General features: G+C 43.1%; 1 protein-coding gene across 2 annotated transcripts; it reads right to left on the bottom strand.

Annotated features, from left to right (window-relative positions):
* Window positions 1–1,472: 1,472 nt before the first annotated feature.
* ZBTB6 (zinc finger and BTB domain containing 6) lies at window positions 1,473–23,955 on the bottom strand. 2 transcript variants are annotated; one of them, XM_082264667.1, is made up of 4 exons: window positions 23,736–23,892; window positions 13,107–13,430; window positions 8,800–8,994; window positions 5,787–5,964 (listed from the first exon to the last, which is right to left on the bottom strand). In XM_082264667.1, the coding sequence occupies exons 2-4, from the start codon at window positions 13,405–13,407 to the stop codon at window positions 5,807–5,809; spliced, it is 654 nt and encodes a 217-aa protein (XP_082120793.1). In that variant the 5' UTR covers window positions 13,408–13,430; window positions 23,736–23,892; the 3' UTR covers window positions 5,787–5,806. The 2 variants fall into 2 exon arrangements, with proteins under 2 accessions (XP_082120792.1, XP_082120793.1); XM_082264666.1 differs by lacking the exons at window positions 5,787–5,964; window positions 8,800–8,994; window positions 13,107–13,430 and adding an exon at window positions 1,473–2,807 and having other exon boundaries at window positions 23,736–23,955.
* Window positions 23,956–26,069: the final 2,114 nt, after the last annotated feature.

The raw sequence follows: 26,069 nt of genomic DNA, 5'->3' as shown, positions 1-26,069 counted from the left end.
TTGCTTTTCCACTGCATGGAACCGAATGGTACGGTACGGCTCTGAAAAAACAGTACCTACTTGATTGTGGTTCCAACAGGTACCATATCCCACAATCCTTTGCATGCAGTCACTACTAGCCACTGATTGGTCAGAGGATCCCACCCACCCCGTTGTTATCCCACCCACTTAACTTTAGTACTACTTTAGTGGAAAAGCAAACCTATACCGTACCGTACCGTACCGTTCCATCACCGTACCATGCAGTACCAGCAGTGGAAAAGCAAACCGGGCCAAGCAGGGCCGAGTAGAGCCGAGCCGGTACTTGCAGTGGAAAAGTGCCATTGGAACCACAATCGAAGTGGAACTTTTGAGAGCCGTACTGTTCAGTTCCATGCAGTGGAAAAGCGCCGCCGTACCGAACCGTTCCTACACCATACCATGCGGTACCAGCAGTGGAAAAGCACAAAAGTGAGCCGAACCGTTCGATTCCATGCAGTGGAAAAGCGCCAATAGACACACTCCTAAACCTTGTGGACGGCCTTCCCAGAAGAGTTGAAGCTGTTATAGCTGCAAAGGGTGGGCCAACTCAATATTGAACCCTACGGAGTAAGACTGGGATGCCATTAAAGTTCATGTGAGTGTAAAGGCAGGCGTCCAAATACTTTTGGTAATAAAGTGTATTTACTCGGCATATTATCATCCTTCAGATTTTACAAAAAGAAATATGGGTTTTTTTTGTTTGTTTTTTTTTTGTCCATTAAAAGCGTATTATATCCCCAAAAAAATTGCGTTTGAAAAACTGCTGCGCAACTACTGTGTGACAAAAAAAATTGCAACGACCGCCATTTTATTCTCTAGGGCCTCTGCTAAAAATATATAATGTTTGGGGACTCTAAGTAATTTTCTAGCAAAAACAAATAAAGATTTTCACTTTTTTAAATGTTATGGTGCTTTTCCACTGCATGGAACCGAACGGTTCGGCTCGCTTTTGTGCTTTTCCACTGCTGGTACCGCATGGTACGGTGTAGGAACGGTTCGGTACGGTGCGGTACGGCGGCGCTTTTCCACTGCATGGAACCGAACTGTACGGCTCTCTAAAACAGTACCACCTCGATTGTGGTTCCAAGAGGTACCATACCCCGGTACCATATCCCACAATCCTTTGCATGCAGTCACTACTAGCCACTGATTGGTCAGAGAATCGTTGTTATGCCACCCACTTAACTTTAGTACTACTTTAGTGGAAAAGCAAACCATACCGTACCGAACCGTTCCAACACCGTACCATGCGGTACCAGCAGTGGAAAAGCAAACCGGGCCAAGCAGGGCCAAGTAGAGCCGAGCCGGTACTTGCAGTGGAAAAGTGCCATGAATAAGTGGGGTTCTTAAAGCTTCCACAGGGTTATCTTTCTTTGTTCCAAGCAACTGAGTGGAGGTGTGGGTGCGGGGGGGGGGGGGGGGGTGGTGGTACGTCATCATTATTGGGCAAAGTAAAGGGTCACTTGAAGTCCAGCACGGTTCAGTAAAATGCACCTCAATCTTCTTCAGCCTTCTACCCTAGTCATAATCTATGGTGACTTTTGTGATGTCCAAGCCTGACTTATCTCCCCCACTTCTCCCATGAACCGAATTGAGATGCTTTTTCAAAGCGGACTTGTGCTTGAAATCCATGTCGCAACAATGGCACTTGTAAGGCCGGTCCCCGCTGTGAATGTTAAGGTGGTCCTGCAAGGTGCTCTTGGCCGTGAAAGTCTTCAGGCACACCGAGCACTGGAATGGCCTGATGCCCATATGTCCACGGATGTGCCGATTCAAGTTCTTCTTTTGGGTGAACGTCTTCCCGCACTGCAGGCACAGGAACAACTTGTGCATCTTCAAGTGGCGCAGGTAGTTCTCCAAGTGGAGGAAGCCGCGGGGGCACTTTGGGCATTGATGTCTCCAGGAACAAGCCCATTCTGCTGTGCTCTGAAGGCCTTGCATGGCGCCGGCGGATGATTCCCCACCTTCTTGGTAGCTCGGATATGGACCGCCTTGTACGTCAGTCACGCGGTTTTCAACGGTAGAGTTGATTATTGAGTGCTGCGTGTCAGAGAAGTAGAGATTTGACTTGGACGAGGTGCAAGGTTGAGGGAACTGGTCGTTATCGGCGTTATTTGCGTTATCAGACATGGATCCCATTTGGAAAACACAGATATCGCTTTCTTTGTAGTCGATGTCCACAGCTGAGAGATCTTCGTTTTTGGGCCCAGGGCTCTGCAACGGTTCCTGGTCATTCTCCTCTTTCTTAATCTGGTAATCCATGTTTAACTGGCTGTCTTCTGACAATTCGATGATCTCGCAATCTTTATCCTGACTATTGGCGGTGTCCATCTGAGGCTCACTATGAGGATTTTCTTCTGGTTTCAGGGTCATCGCGTTGTCGCATGTCTCGTTTTGTAAGTACCGAGAGAGAGCTTCTGTGCATTTCTCCACAATATGGACCATTTGCAGGTAGCTGGCCGCTGTTAGGTACTTCAAGAGTTCTTTTCTTCTTACCTCCAGGATCCCGGTGTAACAAGAGAGCAGCAGCTTCTGACCCACGTCTGCATTTTGGAGTATGGTGATGTGAACTTGCCTGGACTGGTTCAGCAGAAACTGATCCCTCATGAAGGTGGAGCAGGCGGCAAAGACCACCTTGTGTCCATGGAACTCGGTATCGTTAATATATATTGACACGTCGCAGAACAGATTCTGCTCTCGGAGAATGTTCATCTTGTGTAATATTCTATCTGCTTGCTGCTCAAAGCGGAAGTGAAGGACCTCGGAGTCAGTCATGGTGTACAACCCTGAAAGAACAAGAATAAAACATGGTTACGAAATATGCAGAGGATAAAGTGCATATAAGGCCCGGATGATCAACCGGCTACCCTTGGGCCACATGTTGTGTGCCACCCTCTTGGGACCCCTTCAGATAGTAATCTATGTTTCCCTATTGCCCCATGTGACGGTACTCCGTAATCTTTGATCATCTCCTATACTGTTGATCTCCTATGGCCTTCTATGCTCTCTTTCCATCTCCTGTGGCATGCCTATAGTCTTTTACCATCTCTTTTAGCATCCCTATAGTCTTTGACCATCGCCTGTTACATAGCAGCACTCTCTCTCCAGCTCCCGTTGCAGACCTACACTCTCTGACCATCTCCTGTAGCATCTCTATAACCTTTGACCATCTCCTATAGCATTCTACTCTCTCTTTTCATCTCCTATGGCATGCCTATAGTCTTTGACCACCTTCTGCTGCATCTCTACACTCTGTCCATCTCCTGTGGCATGCCTATAGTCTTTGACCATCTCCTTTTGCATGGAAGCACTCTGTCCATCTTCTGTAGCCTTCTACACTCTCTGACCATCTCCTGTAGCATGTCTGTAATCTTTGATCATCTCTTATACCAGTGATGGCGAACCTTGGCACCCCAGATGTTTTGGAACTACCTTTCCCATGATGCTCAACTCCACTGCAGAGTCCATGAGCATCATGGGAAATGTAGTTCCAATACATCTGGGGTGCCAAGGTTCGCCATCACTGTCCTATACTGTTTTTCTTTCTCCTGTGGTATGCCTATAATCTAGGACAGGGATTCCCAAACTACGGCCCTGCAGCTGTTGCAGAACTACACATCCCATGAGGCATTGGAAAACTCTGACATTCACATACATAGGCATGATGGGAATTGTAGTTCCTAAACAACTGGAGGGCCATAGTTTGGGAATCCCTGGTCTAGGACCATCTCCTGTTGCATCTGTACACTCTCTGCCCATCTCCTGTAGCATTCCTAAAGTCTTTGACCATCTCCTATAGCCTTGTATTCTCTCTTTCCATCGCCTGTGGCATGCCTATAGTCTTTTACCATCTCCTGTAGCATTTTGCATTCTTTATCTCCTTTAGCACTCCTATAGTCTTTGGACCATCGCCTGTTACATAGCAAAACTCTCTCTCCAGCTCCCGTTGCAGACCTACACTCTCTGACCCTCTCCTGTAGCATCTCTATAACCTTTGACCATCTCCTATAGCATTCTACTCTCTCTTTTCATCTCCTGTGGCATGCCTATAGTCTTTGACCACCTTCTTTTGCATGGAAGCACTCTGTCCATCTTCTGTAGCCTTCTAAACTCTCTGACCATCTCCTGTAGCATGTCTATAATCTTTGACCATCTCCTATACTCTTCTACACTCTTTTTCTTTCTCATGTGGTATGCCTATAGTCTAGGACTATCGTTGCATGTCTACACTCTCTGCCCATCTCCTGTAGCATGCCTATAGTCTTTGAACATCTCCTGTAGCAGGTCTACACTCTCTGACCATCTCTTGTAGCATGCCTGTGGTTTTTTGACCATTTCCTGTAGAATGTGTTTGCAGTCTCTGAAGGGTTTATGTTGCATTACATTCACAATTATGTACAGCCTTTTGGTGAGGTCATGGGCCACATTTGAAGCCCCCTTTATCAGGAGAATTGACCACTACGGATATAAAAGGTATGAACGTTTTGGGTTTTTTTTTTGGCTATAGTGTGTTATGCTAGCCATACACACAGATTTATTTATTTTTTTTAAACTGAAATATAATGTAGCACCCTCCTAGATAGGTGCTAGGAAAAACATAGTTTTGCTCTGCCTGTTCATCAGGAGAGTTTGATCAATAGTTCTGCCTGTTGCATGTGTCCACGTGTGATTCACCTGGTCTGAGGGAGTGTCCCCACTGTATCCAATAGGGGAGCCAGTTGGACAGTGGAGGGAACCCAGCCAGTGACACACACACTTTTGTGGGTGGGCACAACAGTGGTGCATCCTGGGATTGGTCATAAAAGCCAAGGGCACAAGTGACAGGGCGTCTTTGGGCGGGAAGCCAGGAGGAGGGTGACGGCTGTCTCTCCTCCTGTCAGCGTGGAAAGTGGTCACAGGCAGTCGGCCTAGTAGACCAGAATTGTGGTGCTGAGCCAGGAGGTCCAGAGGATACTGACTGTGGAACAAGTGGCAGAGCAACCTGAGGAAAAACAGTGTCCGTGAGTACCAACAGGGAGCTTGCCAGGGGTCTGCCCAGGAAGGGGACCACTCCGGTGAGAGTCAGTGGACAGGAGCTAGCACACACGGCAAGTGAAAAAGGGGGTGCCAAGTTAAACCCTGAAGAGTAACCTAAAGCAGAGTTCACTTTTTATATCTTCACTTCAGTGGCAAGGTGAAGCAGCGGCCTTGCCGCATACACTACAGCTAGAGGTCCTCAGGATTGTGCATAGTTCATAAGTTGGAGTTTCCCACTCATCCCTTCTCCCATCCAAGTTCTAAAATAAAATACAAAAAATAAACAAATCCCCAGGACTGTTCATTGACTGAGCCAAGGACTTAAAGCAATACATTTTAATAGACTGTTGCTATGGGTAACCCAAGGGAATCCACACTCAGCAGCTCCCTATGTGGCAGAACTACAATAAAAGAAAAAAAAAAAAACCCTAACAGATTCCCCCATCCATGCTAAACAGCATCAACTCAAACTGCTTCAACTATTACATTCTGACAGCCGGTGCCAGTGGCCTGCGTTTTTTAGCAATTCAGGAAAAACACACTTTTTTTTGGTTACTATATTGCTGTTTCCGCATCATCAAAGCTACAGCAGGACATCAAATAAATAACAGACACCAAATTTCGACCAATAGTTTTATTTCAAAATGTGCAAAACACATTTTTTTTTTTTTAGTTTTTGGAACAACTATTAATTTTATTTTTTTTAAAAAACAGCCAACATAGGCAAAAAAAAAAAAAAAAAAGCCAAACATTTTTTAAAACATAAACATTACATTTTCTGAAGAGTCTGTAAAACGACACAAATTCTGCTTTGTATCTCAGGTATACGCTGTCTCATGTATTCCAGTTCTGCGTTGCATTGCTGCAGTTCGGCACTGAGTTGGTGCACCGTGAGGTTATTCATGGCGGTTTCCGGTGTGATTTGCACTATTAGGAATAGAAAAACAAAAAAACAAAAAAACACCACTTAAATTGTACAGTCATAAAGGCCCCTTCATGTCCCCAAACATGTGACTCTTCACTAGGGGTGAGTTTGGGTTCGTCAGAATCCCATAACTCAACTGTCTGTGCTGGGCCAATGAGCTACAAGCGAGGGACTCCCCACCTTGCAGCTACACTTAGGCAAAAGAGGCTGGGATGCTCGTGACATCATTGACCTTATAAGGCCACATGGCCATTTTAGGTCTAGGTCACTAGCATCTCTATAACCCTTGACCATCTCCTATAAGCCTTCTACTCTCTCTTTTCATCTCCTGTGGCATGCCTATAGTCTTTGACCATCTCCTGTTGCTTCTCTACACTCTCTGTCCCATCTCCCGTAGCATACCTATAGTCTTTGACCATCTCCTGTTGCATGGAGGCACTCTCTGTCCATCTTCTGTAGCAGGTCTATATCCTATTCTACCGTATTATGTTCAGCAATGTCCATAATAGGTCAATGAGGTCACAAGCATCAGCTATGGGATTCCACATCCCGCATCAGGAAGTATACAACGTGGTTGGGATGCTTGTGTTATCGTTGACTTAACATGGCCATTTTGGGTCTACATAATTTACCAAATACGGCCAAGTTGCCATATTAGGTCAATAGTGGCACAGAAAATAACAGTCTGTGGTGGGTCAATGAGCTGTGGGCAGGGGATTCCCCATCCTGTAGCTGTATGTTCACAAGTTGTTGGGATGCTTGTGACATTATTGACCTACCATGGCCATATTAGGTCAATGTTATTCACTTAATATGGACATGGGGCCAGGTTAGCACAGCGAAGGGCCCACGGCGCCAGCTTAGCTCAGCCAAAGGGCCCACGGCGCCAGGTTAGTTCAGCCAAAGGGCCCACGGCGCCAGGTTAGTTCAGCCAAAGGGCCCACGGCGCCAGGTTAGCTCAGCCAAAGGGCCCACGGGGCCAGGTTAGCTCAGCCAAAGGGCCCACGGGGCCAGGTTAGCTCAGCCAAAGGGCCCACGGGGCCAGGTTAGCTCAGCGATGGCCACGGGGCCAGGTTAGCTCAGCGATGGCCACGGGGCCAGGTTAGCTCAGCGATGGCCACTGGGCCAGGTTAGCTCAGCGATGGCCACTGGGCCAGGTTAGCTCAGCGATGGCCACTGGGCCAGGTTAGCTCAGCGATGGCCACGGGGCCAGGTTAGCTCAGCGATGGCCACGGGGCCAGGTTAGCTCAGCGATGGCCACGGGGCCAGGTTAGCTCAGCGATGGCCACGGGGCCAGGTTAGCTCAGCGATGGCCACGGGGCCAGGTTAGCTCAGCGATGGCCACGGGGCCAGGTTAGCTCAGCGATGGCCACGGGGTCAGGTTAGCTCAGCGATGGCCACGGGACCCATGTTAGCTCAGGGAAGGCCACGGGCCATGATAGATCAGCAAGGGCCATGTTAGCTCAACAAAGTCATGAGCATGCTTTTCCTTGGTGCAGCGGTGAGGTGGGGTAGGGTGGGAAATGCCCCCACCACTCCACAATTAATTGACCCAGCAAGGACAGCTCCCTCCTGGGTTTGGTTGAACTCAAGTTCAGACAGAACCAAAGCTCATCACTCCTATATGTGGCCATATTAGGTTAATAAATGCCACCTTAATAAATGCCACCTTAGGTCAAATGGTGCCTCAGAAAAGAAGAGTCAGTACCAGGTCAATGAGTTGTGGGGGGGGGGGGGGGGGGGAGGATTCCCCATCCCCTAGCTGCATGTACACAAAGGAGTTGGGATGCTTGTGGCATCACTGACCCGCCATGGGGCCGTGTTACGTCAGCGAAGGCCATGGGGCCGTGTTACGTCAGCGAAGGCCATGGGGCCGTGTTACGTCAGCGAAGGCCATGGGGCCGTGTTACGTCAGCGAAGGCCATGGGGCCGTGTTACGTCAGCGAAGGCCATGGGGCCGTGTTACGTCAGCGAAGGCCATGGGGCCGTGTTACATCAGCGAAGGCCATGGGGCCGTGTTACATCAGCGAAGGCCATGGGGCCGTGTTATGTCAGCGAAGGCCATGGGGCCATGTTACGTCAGCGAAGGCCATGGGGCCATGTTACTTCAGCGAAGGCCATGGGGCCATGTTACTTCAGCGAAGGCCATGCTACGTCAGCGAAGGCCATGGGGCCATGTTATGTCAGCGAAGGCCATGTTACGTCAGCGAAGGCCATGGGGCCATGTTAGGTCAACATGTGCCATGCCGCCGTATTGGGACAACGGGTGCATTGCCGCCATGTTGGGTCAACGAAGGCCGTGCCGTCATATTGGGTCAACGAAGGCCATGCAACCATATTGGGTTAACGGAGGCAATGCCGACATATTGGGTCAACGAAGGCCATGCTGCCATATTGGGTCAACGAAGGCCATGCCGCCATATTGGGTCAATGAAGGCCATGCCGCCATATTGGGTCAACGAAGGCCATGCCGCCATATTGGGTCAACGAAGGCCATGCCGCCATATTGGGTCAAAGAAGGCCATGCCGCCATATTGGGTCAAAGAAGGCCATGCCGCCATATTGGGTCAACGAAGGCCATGCCGCCATATTGGGTCAACGAAGGCCATGCCGCCATATTGGGTCAACGAAGGCCATGTCGCCATATTGGGTCAACGGAGGCCATGCCGCCATATTAGGTCAATGAAGCCATGAGCATTCCTGCCCTTTGTACATGCAGCTATGAAGTGGGGAATCCCCCCTGCAGCTCATTGGCCCAACAATGACATCTGCCTCCTTGGTTTGGTTGAACTCAAATTCAGACTGAACCAAAAAGTTTACCACTACTCATAACATACCTGTGCTTGAAATCTCCTGCAGACATACAGGTATTTCCTCCATCTTTATCACAGGGATGTCCACTGTTGGATATGAACTTTCTTCAGCCTCGACTTTTATGTCTGCCGCGGGCTCTTGGGACCCTTGTTCGTCTTGACCAACCGCATCCTCACCCTCTGCCTGCTGTTCTTCTGCAGCTCGCTCTCTCTTTTTGTCTGTGGATTACACAAATATGGTTTTAAAATAAGTTTGATGCAAAAAAATAAAAAAATATATCACAGCAACATACGAGGGTTCTTCAAAAAGTTTCCACACTTTAACTCAATTAAATATAAAAAAAAAATAGCAGAAACTTTTTTTTTTTTTTGGTGCATTGGCCAGTAATCGAACCCGGATCGCCCCCAGAGGTCTAGTTCACTACCACAGCACTAGTGTACCAATGCTAGCAGAAACTTTTTGAAGACCCCTCGTACACTCAACAAAGTAGGATTAGCAATCAGAAACATAAGATGAAAGGAGGAAGGATCAATGCAGTAGGGCTATCAGTAGTGATGAGCTTGGGATCGGGCTTGGGTTTGGGCCAAATCCAGAAGTTAGCCATCCACAGTCAATGAGCTGACATATGTAGAGGGGTGAGGATGTCGGTGACATCATTGACCAAGGCTTGGCAAATTTGCTTTGTATTTAGGAGCCATCTAAAAAAAAGTTAGGAGCCAGTTTTGTTTATCAACCAACAAAGCTTAAGGGTAGAACATGTAACATGTTCCCGAAAGTGAACCCATGCGTGTCCAACCTGTGGCCCTTCAGCTGATGTGGAACTACAGGACCCATGAGGCATTGCAAGGCTGACAGTTCCAAGCATGACTCCACAAAGACAGAGGCATAATGGGACTTGTAGCTCCACAACAGCTGGAGGGCCACAGGTTGGACACCCCATGGTTGACCATGCACCCATGGTCAACCATGGGGTGTCCAACCTGTGGCCCTCCAGCTGTTGCAAAACTATAAGTTTCATGAGGCATTGCAAGGCTAACAGGTGCAAACATGGCTCTCAAAGGCAGAGGCATGATGGGACTTGTAGCTCCACAACAGCTGGAGGGCAGCAGGTTGGACACCCCATGGTTTAACCCTTTCGCTGCCAGGTGTCTTCGCGTTTTTGCACACGTTCAAAAAATAGGCCTGAAGATGAGATAAAACCCTCAAAACAGGATCTATTTTCTAAAAGCAGACACCCTAGAGTAGTGATGGTGAACCTTGGCACCCCAGATGTTTTGGAACTACATTTCCCATGATGCTAATGTACTCTGCAGTGTAGTTGAGCATCATGGGAAATGTAGTTCCAAAACATCTGGGGTGCCAAGGTTCACCATCACAGCCTTAGAGAATAAAATAATGGTATCACCGCAAAGGTCTAGGAAAACACAATATTTCAGTAAAAAGTTAATTTTAGGAGGCACAAAAACGCAATAAAAATTACCAAATTGTTTGGTCAAATGTTAAAGCCAAGGTTGAACCGAGTACATTTATACCCAACATGTCAAACCACCATGTAAAATTTTGCGCACACCCGTGAAATGGCGACAAACTTCAGTACCTTGTATTTTCCATAGGCGATGCTCTAAAATTCCCCCTAGGTTCATCAGTTTTAGCGTTATGAAGGAGGTCTGGTGCTAGAATTATCGCTCTCATTTCAGAGTGTGCGGCTATATGCAACGTGTATCGTAATCAATGTTTTTAGGCGTAGGCGCCCCCCGCTGTGTGTTTTTACATTTGTACATGCGCATACGTGGGGGTGGGGCCCACTTTTTGGGAGGGGATTTTATGTGCTTGGGTGTAAAAAAAATAAATTAATAATAATATATATATATATATATATATATATATATATATATATATATATATATATATATATATATATATATATATATATATATATAAATTATTTATTTTTTGTAAAAAAAATAGCTGCACCCAAGCACATAAAATCCCCTCCCAAAAAGAGGGCCCCAACCCCACACAAACATACATACACATACATATATAACATTTTTACTGTGTGTTTTTACGTTTGTACGTGCGTATATGTGGGGGTGGGCCCTCTTTTTGGGAGGGGATTTTATGTGCTTGGGTGTATATATATATATATATATATATATATATATATATACACACACACACACACACACACACAATAAAAAATAAAATAAATTTATATATATATATATTATATATATATATATATATATTATATATATATATATATATATATATATATATATATATATATATATATATATATATATATATATATATATATATAAAATATACAATATACATTTAAAAAATTATTTTATATACAAAAAATTATATGATATATATATATATTTATATATATATATATATATAAATAATTATTTATTTTTTGTAAAAAAAAAATAGCTGCACCCCAGCACATAAAATTCCCTCCCCAAAAACAGGGCCCAACCACCACATATACGCACATACAAATTTAAAAACACACAGTAAAAAATTATATTATATATATTTTTTTTTTTTTTTTATGTAAAAAACTTTGTTGTTACACGCAAGCACATAAAATCCTCTCCCCAAAAAGAGGGGATACACACACATCTCTCTCTATCTTTATTTTACTTGCATTTTTTTTTTTTGTGATGATTGTATTTTTTATAAGTGACAGGTATTCTTTCATGAGACATCCAGGGTGCATGTTAGACATGTGCAGTTCATTTCATTCAAAAATCGAGATCCGGCCAAATTATTAATTATTCAGAAATTCGGATACATTACAATAGTAACAAATTTAAATGAATCCAACAATAACGAACCAAATTTTGAATGAAATTCAAAACGTTTTGAAATTTGATTTGAATTTCTGAATAGAATAAAATAGAAAATAAAGGAATAAAAAAATAAATAAAAAAAAAATAGGAGTAGAAAGAACACAATTATCTTCTGAAATTTGATTTTCAAATAGAATTTGCAATGGAATATAAAAAAAAAAAATAAAAAAATAAAAAAAATTGGAAAAACATTACAATAGAATAAAATAGAAAGAATACAGTACAATCATCTTTCGAATAGAATAAATTTGAATGTGAATAGAAAATAAAATATAATAGAAAAAAACATAGAATAAAATTAAAATAGAAAGAATAGAACCAACCATAGAATAAAATTAAAATAGAAAGAATAGAACCAACCACAGAATAAAATTAAAATAGAAAGAATAGAACCAACCACAGAATAAAATTAAAATAGAAAGAATAGAACCAACCACAGAATAAAATTAAAATAGAAAGAAAAGAACCATTTTCCAAAATTAAAATAAAAAGAATGTATAATAGAAAAAAAAAAAAAAAAATAGAATAAAAAAAAACAGAAAGAATATAAAAAAAAAAAATCTTTTGAAATTAAAATTTCAAATAGAATAAAATTTGAATAGAATAAAAAATAAAAATATATTAAAATAGAAAAGAATAGAGAATAGAACAGAACGGAATAGAATTATTATATATAACCATGTTCTAAAATTCTAATTTCGAACAGAATACATTTTGAATTTGATTCAAATTCGATTCAAATGTTTCCAAATTCGGTTGAATTGAGTTCAATTTGACTGATTTCAGAAATTTTAAATCAAAAACGAAAAAAAAAAATTCAGAAAACGAATGAAATTAATTTAATTAAATTTGACCAAATCAAATTTTTGCAAATAATGAATCGAAACAAATTTTTTTGTTCTGCACATGTCTAGTGCAGGTCTCCCATGTGCTCCACATCGCACTGCATTACATTCTTTCCCGATTTTAATGACTGGGGAAACTGTCGATGGGGACCCGGAAGTGACATCATAAACGTCACTTCCCAGTTCAGCAACAAAATGGGAAGGAGAGGTCCTCTACCCGGGGGCACCCTCTATGCTGGTCCTGGACCCGCAGATAGACAAGCTGAGCCCGGGATGTGTGAAGCATTTGGGCATCAACAAATCCCAGGCGCCAAGAAATTGTGTCCTGGTGCCTGGGATTTGTTGAGCCCCGTCATTGACCTTATATGGACATATCAGGTCATTGACCTAATGTGGTCATGGTCATCTTCAATACCATATGTCCATATAAGGTCAATGTTGTCATGACCATCCCCTTCCCTTATGGGGAATCTCCTGCAAACAGCTCATTGGCCGGCCAATGACAGCTAACTTCTGGGTTTGGACCGAACCCACGCCTGGGTACCCGGGCCTATCAGAGCAAGACATGAAAAGGAACGGCAATGCTGAACATGCAACAATCTTAGTAAATGGCGCACTTACTTTTTTTAATGAGTTTCCGGATCTTGCGTAGCTGCTCCTCCTCTCTGTGCTTCAGATCCGACCACCTCTTGCGCAGCTGGTCCTTGGACCTTTCCACGCTGTAACGGCGCCGCAGCCGACGCACCACCTTCTCCAAAATCCGGTCCTTGCGGGTGTTGGGCCTTGTATAATGGGCGAGTCGGCCATCATAATCCTTTTCATCCAGAACCTGGACCATGTCCGTCATCTCCTGAAATGTCATGGCGGAGGCCTTCGCCTTGCGGCCTCTTTGGCCACCATCAGCCACCCACTCGTCCGACATCCTGGTCTGCACTTTAATGGCGCCTGTGCAACCCAAAGAGGAGGGGGGCGAGAGTCAAAATCTGAAGCTTTTTTTTTTTTCGTAACTTTCTTACAAAAGTTCTCTGTTGAACGATGGTAACATCAAAATGCTGAGCCGAAGGATTTCTGCCCGATTGTTCAGTCATACATTGAAATTAAATTAGAACTGTGTATGGCCAGAAGAATTTTAGCCCTGCCCAGGGGTGTGACAACAGCCATAGCAGTCCAATCGGCTGCTGGGGGGCCTGGGATAGGAGAGGGGCCCCCATTGGAGGCGTTTGAAAAGTGTATGTAACCTCTAACCACAAATAGATCTTTATTTGCTCACTTTTGGTCTGGTAAATATAACTCTGAAAAGTGTTTTTAATCAAACTGATCGACAAGTGCAAGAAAAAAAAAAACACAAATAAAATAAAAACTACAAACAAAAACACAAAACTATAATCAAAAATAAACACAAACTACAAAAAAAAAACAACAAGAACACAACCTACAAACAAAAACACAAAAACTACAAAATAAAAAAAAAAACTACAACCTAAAAACAAAAATAAACACAAACAACTCAAAAATAAATAAAAAAACATAACCTACAAACAAAAACACAAAAACTACAAACAAAAATAAACACAAAACTACAACACAACCTAAGCCCCCATTCACACTAGGGCGACTCACGAGGCGACTTGTGTCGCCCCAGGTCGCTTGACATGACCAAACCAATGTAAATGAATCAGTGCCGTCTTAATTGCCGCTATTAAGGTCGCTCCGACTTCAGAAAAGGGTCCTGTACTACTTTCAGGCGACCAGTGATCCGACCTGTCCCATATACTTCAATGGGAGTCGCCTCCTTATCTTAATTGAAGCGACCTGTAATCCGACTTGTCATCCGACTTTGCTAAAAAATGGTAGTGAACAAGAAAAGAGCATAATTTTCTTGCAGGCATTAGCGGTCATTTTTTTAGGCAGGCATGTCATTTTTTGGATTTCGTTTCTGGGGGGTCTAAAAAGTGTCCCTGTCAAGTTTCAGCTCTGTAGCATGTCCAGAACCCCTAAAAAAAATCATTTTTCTTTTAATTTTTTGTAGTGTCTTTACCAGCTGTCTTTTATTCTTGCTGGCATTCATCAGCGGTCATTTTTTTAGGCAGGCATGTCATTTTTTGGATTTCGTTTCTGGGGGGTCTAAAAAGTGTCCCTGTCAAGTTTCAGCTCTGTAGCATGTCCAGAACCCCTAAAAAAAAATCATTTTTCTTTTAATTTTTTGTAGTGTCTTTACCAGCTGTCTTTTATTCTTGCTGGCATTCATGAGTGGTCATTTTTTTAGGCAGGCATGTCATTTTTTGGATTTCGTTTCTGGGGGGTCTAAAAAGTGTCTCTGTCAAGTTTCAGCTCTGTAGCATGTCCAGAACCCCTAAAAAAAAATAATTTTTCTTTTAATTTTTTGTAGTGTCTTACCAGCTGTCTTTTTTTCTTGCAGGCATTTAGCGGGCATTTTTTTTAGGCAGGCATGTCATTTTTTGGATTTCGTTTCTGGGGGGTCTAAAAAGTGTCCCTGTCAAGTTTCAGCTCTGTAGCATGTCCAGAACCCCTAAAAAAAAACATTTTTCTTTTAATTTTTTGTAGTGTTTTACCAGCTGTCTTTTATTCTTGCAGGCATTTAGCGGGCATTTTTTTAGGCAGGCATGTCATTTTTTTGTATTTAGTGTCTGGGGGGTCTAAAAAGTGTACCTGTCAATTTTCAGCTCTGTAGCATGTCCAGAACCCCTAAAAAACAGCATTTTTACTATATTTTCAGGGATACGGCTTCTCTGCGGCTGGCTTTTTTTCTTGCAGGCATTTAGCGGGCATTTTTTTAGGCAGGCATGTCATTTTCTGGATTTAGTGTCTGGGGGGTCAAAAAAGTGTCCCTGTCAAGTTTCAGCTATGTAGCATGTCCAGAACCCCTAAAAAAAATCATTTTTCTTTTAATTTTTTGTAGTGTTTTACCAGCTGTCTTTTATTCTTGCAGGCATTTAGCGGGCATTTTTTTAGGCAGGCATGTCATTTTTTTGTATTTAGTGTCTGGGGGGTCTAAAAAGTGTACCTGTCAATTTTCAGCTCTGTAGCATGTCCAGAACCCCTAAAAAACAGCATTTTTACTATATTTTCAGGGATACGGCTTCTCTGCGGCTGGCTTTTTTTCTTGCAGGCATTTAGCGGGCATTTTTTTAGGCAGGCATATCATTTTCTGGATTTAGTGTCTGGGGGGTCAAAAAGGGTCCCTGTCAAGTTTCAGCTATGTAGCATGTCCAGAACCCCTAAAAAAAAAATCATTTTTCTTATAATTTTTTGTAGTGTCTTACCAGCTGTCTTTTTTTCTTGCAGGCATTTAGCGGGCATTTTTTTAGGCAGGCATGTCATTTTTTTGTATTTAGTGTCTGGGGGGTCTGAGTGTACCTGTCAATTTTCAGCTCTGTGATTGGCCAAATAAAAAGTTGCCTCGCGATTAGGTCGCGTCAAAGTCGCGCTAAGTCGCGCTAAGTCGCGCCAAAGTCGCGCCAAAGTCGCGCCAAAGTCGCGCCAAAGTCGCGTCAAAGTCGCGTCAAAATCGCGTCAAAGTCGCGTCAAAGTCGCGCTGGAAGCGACGCTACTTTAGTGGTAGCGGCAGTGTGAACCAGCACTAAAAGCAAAAACTACAAAAAAAGAAAAAAAACACAACCTACAAACACAAAAACTACAAACAAAAATAAACACAAACTACCAAAAAAACACCACAACCTACAAGCAAAAAACAAACAAAAAAATTAAAAACAAAGCAACAAAAACTGCAATCAGAAATAAAAACACAAACTACCAACAAAAAAATAACCTACAAACAAAAACACACAAAAACTACAAACAAAAATAAACACAAACTACAAAAAGAAAAAAAACAACAACACAACCTACAAACAAAAAAAACTAAAAACTACAAAAACAAAAATAAATACAAAACTGCAAAAAGAAAAACAACCTACAAACACAAAAACTACAAAAAAACAACCAACAACAACACAACCTACAAACAAAAATAAACAAACTACAAAAAAAAAACACCACAACCTTCAAGCAAAAACACAAAAATTATAAACAAAAATTAACACAAACAACAATAAAAAACAAAACAAAAACTACAATCAAAAATAAAAATACAAACTACCAAAAAAAAAAAAAAAGAAACACAACATACAAAAACTACAATCAAAAATAAACACAAACTACCTAAAAGAAACAAAAAAAAAACCCCAACCTACAAAAAAAAAAAAAAAAAAACAACTACAATTAAAAATAAACACAAACAACAAAAAAATAATAAAAAAACAACATAACCTACAAACAAAAATAAACACAAACTACAAAAAAATAAAAAACAAAACAAAAACTACAATCAAAAATAAAAAACACAAAGTACCCAAAAAAATGAAACACAACATACAAAAACTACAATCAAAAATAAACACAAACAAAAAAAAATAAAAAAAAAAAAGATAAAACCCCAAAAAAACAAAAAACACAATAAAAAAAAAAACACAAAGAACAAAAAATAAATAAAAAAAACAACCTACAAACAAAAGTAAACACACCCACAATCTATGACTGCTCTTGTGAGCTGATAGCACTGCTAACAGGACAGGAAGTTATCTCCATGTACTACAACCCCCCCCCTATAAAGCAGAGTGGAGGTGCTATGTAGTCCCAATTTAGTGTTATGTAGTCCTACAATACTTCCTGTCCATCACTGCCCAGTACAGTTGTCAGCCTAGATGTGACAGCTGCATTAGATTTTAATTCTTAAGCCAAGAACACTTTCAGCAAGCACAAAAAAATTCCTGTTGATCCTGCCAGAAATGCCGTGTCCTTGCCACTTCCTGGGAATTATAAAATAAATAAAAAAAAAAAAAACTTTGTTTTGTACAATCTGCTAGTCCCATTATTCCACCATTTATTGAAAATGAAGGAAGAAGTCCAGCAAGGGTGACAACTACAGCTTTCCCAAGAAGTGATTGTAGCGATGCACCAAAATTTGAAATGTGGAAAATTAATCAGCCAAAAAAAAAAAAATATATATATATTTTTTTTTTTAAATAAAAAATAAATGAATGTTCCAAAAACAAAACATTTTTAAACAAAATGTTTCTTGTGTGTGGCCAACTCCAGCCTGGCAGCCTTATAGAGTCCCTTGATTTGTAAGGTTTTTTTTTTTTTTTAATCTTTAATGCTTTTATTTATGCCGATTAAATAAAATGTTAATGTTTTAAAATATACTTTATGTGGTTAGTGGTGAAGTCCCTGCAGGGAGTGTTTGCATGTCCATAGCACAGTAATGGCACCTATAGTCCTGTAGATTGGTCGGACCCCCCTGAATTCAGGGATGCATATATCAGCAGCTGAAAATATCGTTATCGGTTTATTCGTTTGATTTTGCCGCGATTTTACTGCGACTTCAAAACCGCATCCAAAAAAAACGCAACACAAGTGCGTTTTTCAATGCATTTAAATAAGGAGCATTTTTTTTTTTTTTTTCTGACCAAATATGCGGCAAGCAGGATTTTTTTTTTTTTAACACCGCAACAGACCAGTGTGAAGACACACAGTATCTCACAAAAGTAAGTACACCCCTCACATTTCTGTAAATATTTTATTCTATCTTTTCATGTGACAACACTGAAGAAATGACACTTTGCTACAATGTAAAGTAGTGAGTGTACAGCTTGTATAACAGTGTAAATTTGCTGTCCCCTCAAAATAACTCAACACACAGCCATTAATGTCTAAACCGCTGGCAACAAAAGTGAGTACACCCCTAAGTGACAATATCCAAATTGGGCCCAAAGTATCAATATTTTGTGTGGCCGCCATTATTTTCCAGCACTGCCTCAACCCTCCTGGGCATGGAGTTCACCAGAGCTTCACAGGTTGTCACTGGAGTCCTCTTCCCCTCCTCCATGATGACATCACAGAGCTGGTGGATGTTAGAGACCTTGCGCTCCTCCACCTTCTGTTTGAGGATCCCCCACAGATGTTCAATAGGGTTTAGGTCTGGAGACATGCTTGGCCTGTCCATCACCTTTACCCTCAGCTTCTTTAGCAAGGCAGTGGTTGTCTTGGAGGTGTTTGGGGTCGTTATGTTGGAATACTGCCCTACGTCCCAGTCTCTGAAGGGAGGTGATCATGCTCTGCTTCAGTATGTCACAGTACATGTTGGCATTCATGGTCCCTCAATGACCTGTAGCTCCCCAGTGCCGGCAGCACTCATGCAGCCCCAGACCATGACACTCCCACCACCATGCCTGACTGTAGGGAAGACACACTTGTCTTTGTACTCCTCACCTGGTTGCCCCCACACACGCCTGACACCATCTGAACCAAATAAGTTTATCTTGGTCTCATCAGAGCACAGGAGATGGTTCCAGTAATCCATGTCCTTAGTCTGCTTGTCTTCAGTAAACTGTTTGTTGGCTTTCTTGTGCATCATCTTTAGAAGAGGCTTCCTTCTGGGATGACAGCCATGCAGACCAATTTGATGCAGTGTGCGGCGTATGGTCTGAGCACTGACAGGCTGACCACCCACCCCTTCAACCTCTGCAGCAATGCTGGCAGCACTCATACGTCTATTTCCCAAAGACAACCTCTGGATATGACGCTGAGCACGTGCACTCAACTTCTTTGGTGGACCATGGCGAGGACTGTTCTGAGTGGAACCTGTACTGTTAAACCACTGTATGGTCTTGGCCACCGTGCTGCAGCTCAGTTTCAGGGTCTTGGCAATCTTCTGATAGCCTAGGCCATCTTTATGTAGAGCAACAATTCTTTATTTCAGATCCTCAGAGAGTTCTTTGCCATGAGGTGCCATGTTGAACTTCCAGTGACCAGTATGAGAGAGTGAGAGCGATAACACCAAATGTAACACACCTGATCCCCATTCACACCTGAGACCTTGTAACACTAACTAGTCACACGACACCGGAGAGGGAAAATGGCTCATTGGGCCCAATTTGGACATTGTCACTTAGGGGTGTACTCACTTTTGTTGCCAGCGGTTTAGACATTAATGGCTGTGTGTTGAGTTATTTTGAGGGGACAGTAAATTTACACTGTTATACAAGCTGTACACTCACTACTTTACATTGTAGCAAAGTGTCATTTCTTCAGTGTTGTCACATGAAAAGATAGAATAAAATATTTACAAAAATAGGAGGGGGTGTAATGCGTTTTTCTTGAGTTTTTTTTTTTTTTAATGCAAATCGCTTCAAAAACTGCCAAAATCGGCCAAAAAGGCGCCAGGAAATAAATTCACATTCATGAATAATTCACGGTAAATATAAATAAATACACAATATTATTAAAAAGTAAAATGGAATACATTTTTTTCTTTTTTTTTAATTGACCATTTCGGTTTTTGGCCAAATGCATTCTGATTTTTTTCGGTTTCGGTCCCCTTGTATTGAAGTGTATTGTAACTGTACTGTAGAGCAGTGTGCAAACTGTTAGCACTATATAAATCCTGTGTGTGTGTATATATATATATATATATATATATATATATATATATATATATATATATATATATATATATATATATATATATATATTTTTTTTTTTTTTATTATTTATTATTTATTTATTATTATTATTACTATTATACGGGATTTCATATTTTGTGGTTATAATATAAATCCTCAAAAAACAATCATTTAAAATTGGAAGCTCAATGAACAAGGCCCTCTGATTCCTCCTGTATAGAATTGTATCTGTAATACGCTGTGCACAATATAAATCCTGTATAATAAATCATGTAAAATAATAATAATAATATTATAATAATAATAATATAAAAATAATCCTTTAAACTGTAAGCTCCATGAGCAGGGCCCTCTGATTCCCCCTGTATTCAATTGTATCTATAATACATGTACAAACTCTTAGCACAATATAAATTCTGTAGAATAAATATTATTATTATTAAATAATAATTAAAAAATAATCCTTTAAACTGTAAGCTCAATGAGCAAGGCCCTCAGATCCCCCTATGTTGAATTGTATTGTAACTGTAATGCACCGTGCAAACTCTTAGCACTATATAAATCCTATATAATAATAAATCATGTGGAATAATAAATAATAATAATAATAATAATAATATAATTAGAGCTGCACGATTAATCGTATGAAAATCACCATCTCGATTCACCCCCCCCCCTGACGATCTAAACCTAGCTGTGGGGACAAAAAAAAAAAAAAAGCCTCCCGGCAAACGCCTATCAGCATTCTCCCAGTAACTATAAACAAAAATGATTACATTGTATCTTTTCCTGGCAAAGCCTATCAGCATTAAGTCTCCCAGTAACTATAAACAAAAATGATTACATTGTATCTTTTCCTGGCAAAGCCTATCAGCATTAAGTCTCCCAGTAACTATAAACAAAAATTATTACATTGTATCTTTTCCTTCCCTCTGCCAGGGAGAAAGGAAGTTTAACCTCTTAACCACTTTACCACCGGAGGATTTTGCTGTCTTACGTCCAGGCCACTTTTTGTGATTCGGAGCTGTGTGACTTTAACTGACAATTGCGCGGTCGTGCGACGCCGTACCCAAGCGAAATTTACGTCCTTTTTTTCCCCACAAACAGAGCTTTCTTTTGGTGGTATTTGATCACCTGTGCAATTTTTACTTTTTGCGCTATAAACAAAAAAAGAGCGTTTATTTTTAAAAAATAATATTTTTAACATTTTTTTATATGAAATTCCCCCCAAAAAAGATGTAAAAAACAATTTTTTTTTACATTTTTGGCCAATTTGTTTTATGCTATCCATGTTTGGTAAAAAAAAAAAAAAAAAAAAAAAAAAAAAAAAAAAAAAAAAAAAAAAAATCGCAATAAGCGTATTTTGATTGGTTTGCGCAAAAGTTATTGCGTTTACTAACAAAGGGAAAGATTTTTGGTGTTTTTTTTTTAACGCGTAATGGCGGCGATCGGCGATTTTTTTTTGCGGTACTGCGACATTGCGGCGGACAGATCGGACCCTTGACTGACATTTTTGACACTTTTGGGGTTACCAGTGACATTTCTACAGTAATCAGTGCTATACATATGCACTGTTACAGTAAAAATGACACTGGCAGGGAAGGGGTTAATTTTATTGGAGAGGGAGGGGTTAATGTATGCCTGGTGCTTACTGACGTGTGTGGGGGGAGGTGACTGAGTGACACAGGGACAGATCCAGGCTCAGCTATGCTGAACAGTCCGATCTGTCACTCCCTGTCACTTGGGAGATCCGCCCGCTTGTGTTTACACAGGCGGGCGGATCTCCACACTAGATTCCCGACGATCGGGGATGAGCGGCGGCGATCGCCGCTGCTCCTCCCCTGGCCCGACTCCCGCTGTGACTGAAAACAGTGGGAGCGAGCCTCCGGCGGCGCGCAAGCGCCGCCCAGAAGGGGGAGTGTCTGACGACGTAGTACTACGTCGTCAGACGATAATGAGCCACTCTGCCGCAGTAATATTACTGTGGGCGGTGGTAAAGTGGTTAAAGACTGGACCTTTTTCTGACACTTGTTGCTTGCAAGTTAATATCAGTTTTTTTTTTGCTAGAAAAGTCCTTAGAACCCCCAAACATTTTATATATTTTTTTTAGCAGAGACCCTACAGAATAAAATGGCGATGGTTGTAATATTTTATGTCACACAGCAGTCTTTCAAACGCAATTAATAGACTTTAATGAATAAAAAAAAAAAAAAAAAACGTAACAGTAAAGTTATCCCAATTTTTTTTTTTGTTACACAGAGAATCGTGATCTTTATTCCAAGCTAAAAAAATCGTGATTCTCATTTTGGCCAGAATCGTGCAGCTCTAATATATAATCCTTTAAACTGTAAGCTCCATGAGCAAGGCTCTCCGATTCCCCCTGTATTGCATTATATCTGTAATACGCTGTGCAAACTGTTGGCACTACATAAATCCTGAATAATAATGAATTCCGTAGAATAATAATAATAATGATAATGATGTGTAAAAATAATCCTTTAACCACATAATGTCTGCTCACGTAATGCAGCAATGTGGCTCGTTATCGTCTAGCGACGTAGACCTACGTCGCTGGACTCCTCCCCCTGTAGGTGGCGCTCGCGTGCCGCGGGAGGCGCGCTCCTGCTGTATTCAGTCACAGCGGGAGTCGGGCCAGGGGAGGAGAGGCGGTGATCGCCGCTGCTCTTCCCCGATCGTCGGGGAATCGAGTCTGGAGATCCGCCCGCTTGTGTAAACAAAGCGGGCGGATCTCCTAAGTGACAGGCAGTGACAGATTACAGGATTCAGCATAGCTCAACATGCGATCTGTCCCTGTGTCACACAGTCCCCTCCCCCCACACACGTCAGTAAGCACCAGGCATACATTAACCCCTCCCTCTCCAATAAAGTTAACCCCTTCCCTGCCAGTGTCATTTTACAGTAACAGTGCATATATATAGCACTGATTACTGCAGTAATGTCACTGGTACCCCCAAAAGTGTCAAAAATGTCAGTCAAGGGTCCGATCTGTCCGCCGCAATGTCGCAGTCCCGCAAAAAAAAAAAAACGCAGATCGCCGCCATTACGCGTAAAAAAAAAAAAACCACCAAAAATTACAGAAATCTTTCCCTTAGTTAGTAAACGCAATAACTTTTGCGCAAACCAATCAAAATACGCTTATTGTGATTTTTTTTTTTACCAAACATAGGTAGCAGAAAACAAATTGGCCAAAAATGTTAAAAAAATTTTGATTTTTACATTTTTTTTGGGGGAATTTTATATAAAAAAAAATGTGAAAAATATTGTTATTTTTTCAAAATTGACGCTCTTTTTTTTGTTTATAGCGCAAAAAGTAAAAATCGCACAGGTGATCAAATACCACCAAAAGAAAGCTCTGTTTGTGGGAAAAAAAGGACGTCAAATTCGTTTGGGTACGGCGTTGCACGACCGCGCAATTGTCAGTTAAAGTCGCACAGCGCCGAATCGCAAAAAGTGGCCTGGACGTAAGACAGCAAAATCCTCCGGTGGTGAAGTGGTTAATAATAAATCATGTAGAATAATAATAATAATAATATTAAAAAAAAATCCTTTAAATTGTAAGCTTCATGAGCAAGGCCCTCCGATTCCTCCTGTATTGAATTGTATTGTCTGTCCTCATATTGTAAAGCGCTGTGCTAACTGTTGGTGCCATATAACTCCTCTATAATAATAAATCATGTATAATAATAATAATAATATTAAAAAAAATCTTGCATAACCATAATAAAATAAAAATAAAAGGTCTTACCGGCGATGTCAGATCTTTCTATTCCTCGTCATACAATAATCCTCATTCCTCAGCTCAGTCCTCCGGAGATTTCGGCTCTTCCTCTCCGTTGAGAAGTCGCCTCTCCTCTTTGGTGATCTTCCAGCTTGTGAGAAGATCACTTCCTGTTCCTCTCCACCCGGAAACACCGGAAGAAGATGGGAACCCGAGAGAGGATTCTACATCCGGGTTACAGAGTCCTCCATTGGGTGAGAGGACTCCGGGGGGAAGTGGGAAGTGAGGGCGGAAATCCTCCTGTCTATGGATTGTCCTTCTCACACAGCCATGACGTCACTTCCTGTGCGACGGCGGAGGAGCAACAACAGAGATTTCCTACCTGAGGTATGGGGGGGAGGGGGATTATATTGGCACCCCCAGTGTGTCTGCTAAAGAGGATGAGTATGGGGGGGTCACAGCATGGATAACAGAGGGGGGAGGGGTGACTGTGATCTGTGGAGGGGTCTGAGTCCCCCCCCCCTATACACCCTCCTCTCCCTGCACTCAGCACAGGTGACAAGCATGCAGCCAGTGAAGTCACCTCACTGAGGGCTGAAATACCCATCCCCCCCCCCTCTGATGAGTCACTTTATAGAGGGCTGTAGAGGAGCCACTTATAGGAGGTGATCTGTACCCCTCCCCCACCTCTGTACCCCAATACTTCTCCCCCCCCCTCTGTACCCCAATACCTCTCCCCCACCTCTGTACCCCAATACCTCTCCCCCTCCCCCAATACCTCTCCCCTCCCCCACCTCTGTACCCCAATACCTCTCCCCCTCCCCCAATACCTCTCCCCCCCTCTGTACCCCAATACCTCCCCCCCCCTCTGTACCCCAATACCTCTCCCCCTCCCCCAATACCTCCCCCCCCTCTGTACCCCAATACCTCTCCCCTCCCCCAATACCTCCCCCCCCCTCTGTACCCCAATACCTCTCCCCCTCCCCCAGCACACCTCTGTACCCCAATACCTCTCCCCTCCCCCCTCTGTACCCCAATACATCTCCCCCTCCCCCAATACCTCTCCCCTCCCCCACCTCTGTACCCCAATACCTCTCCCCCTCCCCCAATACCTCTCCCCCCCCCTCTGTACCCCAATACCTCTCCCCCTCCCCCAATACCTCCCCCCCCTCTGTACCCCAATACCTCTCCCCCTCCCCCAATACCCCTCCCCCCTCTGTACCCCAATACCTCTCCCCTCCCCCAGCACACCTCTGTACCCCAATACCTCTCCCCTCCCCCTCTGTACCCCAATACCTCTCCCCCTCCCCCAATACCTCTCCCCTCCCCCCTCTGTACCCCAATACCTCTCTCCTCCCCCCAATACCTCTCCCCTCCCCCAGCACACCTCTGTACCCCAATACCTCTCCCCTCCCCCAGCACACCTCTGTACCCCAATACCTCTCCCCTCCCCCAACATACCTCTCCCCCCAATACACCTATGTACCCCCCTCCAATACACCTCTGTACCCCCCGATACCTCTGTACCCCCTAATACGTCTATACCCCGCTCCTCTGTACCCCCAGTACCCCCCTCCAACACACCTCTGTACCCCCTAATACCCCTCCCCCCAATACCTCTATACACACCTCTGCACCCCAATACCTCTCCCCCTCCCCAATACCTCTCCCCCCCTCTGTACCCCAATACCTCCCCCCCTCTGTACCCCAATACCTCTCCCCCTCCCCCAATACCCCTCCCCTCCCCCCTCTGTACCCCAATACCTCTCCCCTCCCCCAGCACACCTCTGTACCCCAATACCTCTCCCCTCCCCCAGCACACCTCTGTACCCCAATACCTCTCCCCTCCCCCAGCACACCTCTGTACCCCAATACCTCTCCCCTCCCCCAGCACACCTCTGTACCCCAATACCTCTCCCCCCCCCAGCACACCTCTGTACCCCAATACCTCTCCCCTCCCCCAGCACACCTCTGTACCCCAATACCTCTCCCCTCCCCCAGCACACCTCTGTACCCCAATACCTCTCCCCTCCCCCAGCACACCTCTGTACCCCAATACCTCTCCCCTCCCCCAGCACACCTCTGTACCCCAATACCTCTCCCCCCCCCAGCACACCTCTGTACCCCAATACCTCTCCCCTCCCCCAGCACACCTCTGTACCCCAATACCTCTCCCCTCCCCCAGCACACCTCTGTACCCCAATACCTCTCCCCTCCCCCAACATGCCTCTCCCCCCAATACACCTCTGTACCCCCCTCCAATACACCTCTGTACCCCCCGATACCTCTGTATCCCCTAATACGTCTATACCCCGCTCCTCTGTACCCCCTAATACGTCTATACCCCGCTCCTCTGTACCC

Source organism: Pelophylax lessonae (genome assembly GCF_965119305.1).
Source record: "Pelophylax lessonae genome assembly, chromosome: 7".
Classification (NCBI taxonomy): domain Eukaryota; kingdom Metazoa; phylum Chordata; class Amphibia; order Anura; family Ranidae; genus Pelophylax; species Pelophylax lessonae.
The sequence above is the reverse complement of the archived record's forward strand: the minus strand, read 5'-3'. Positions and strand labels throughout refer to the sequence as shown.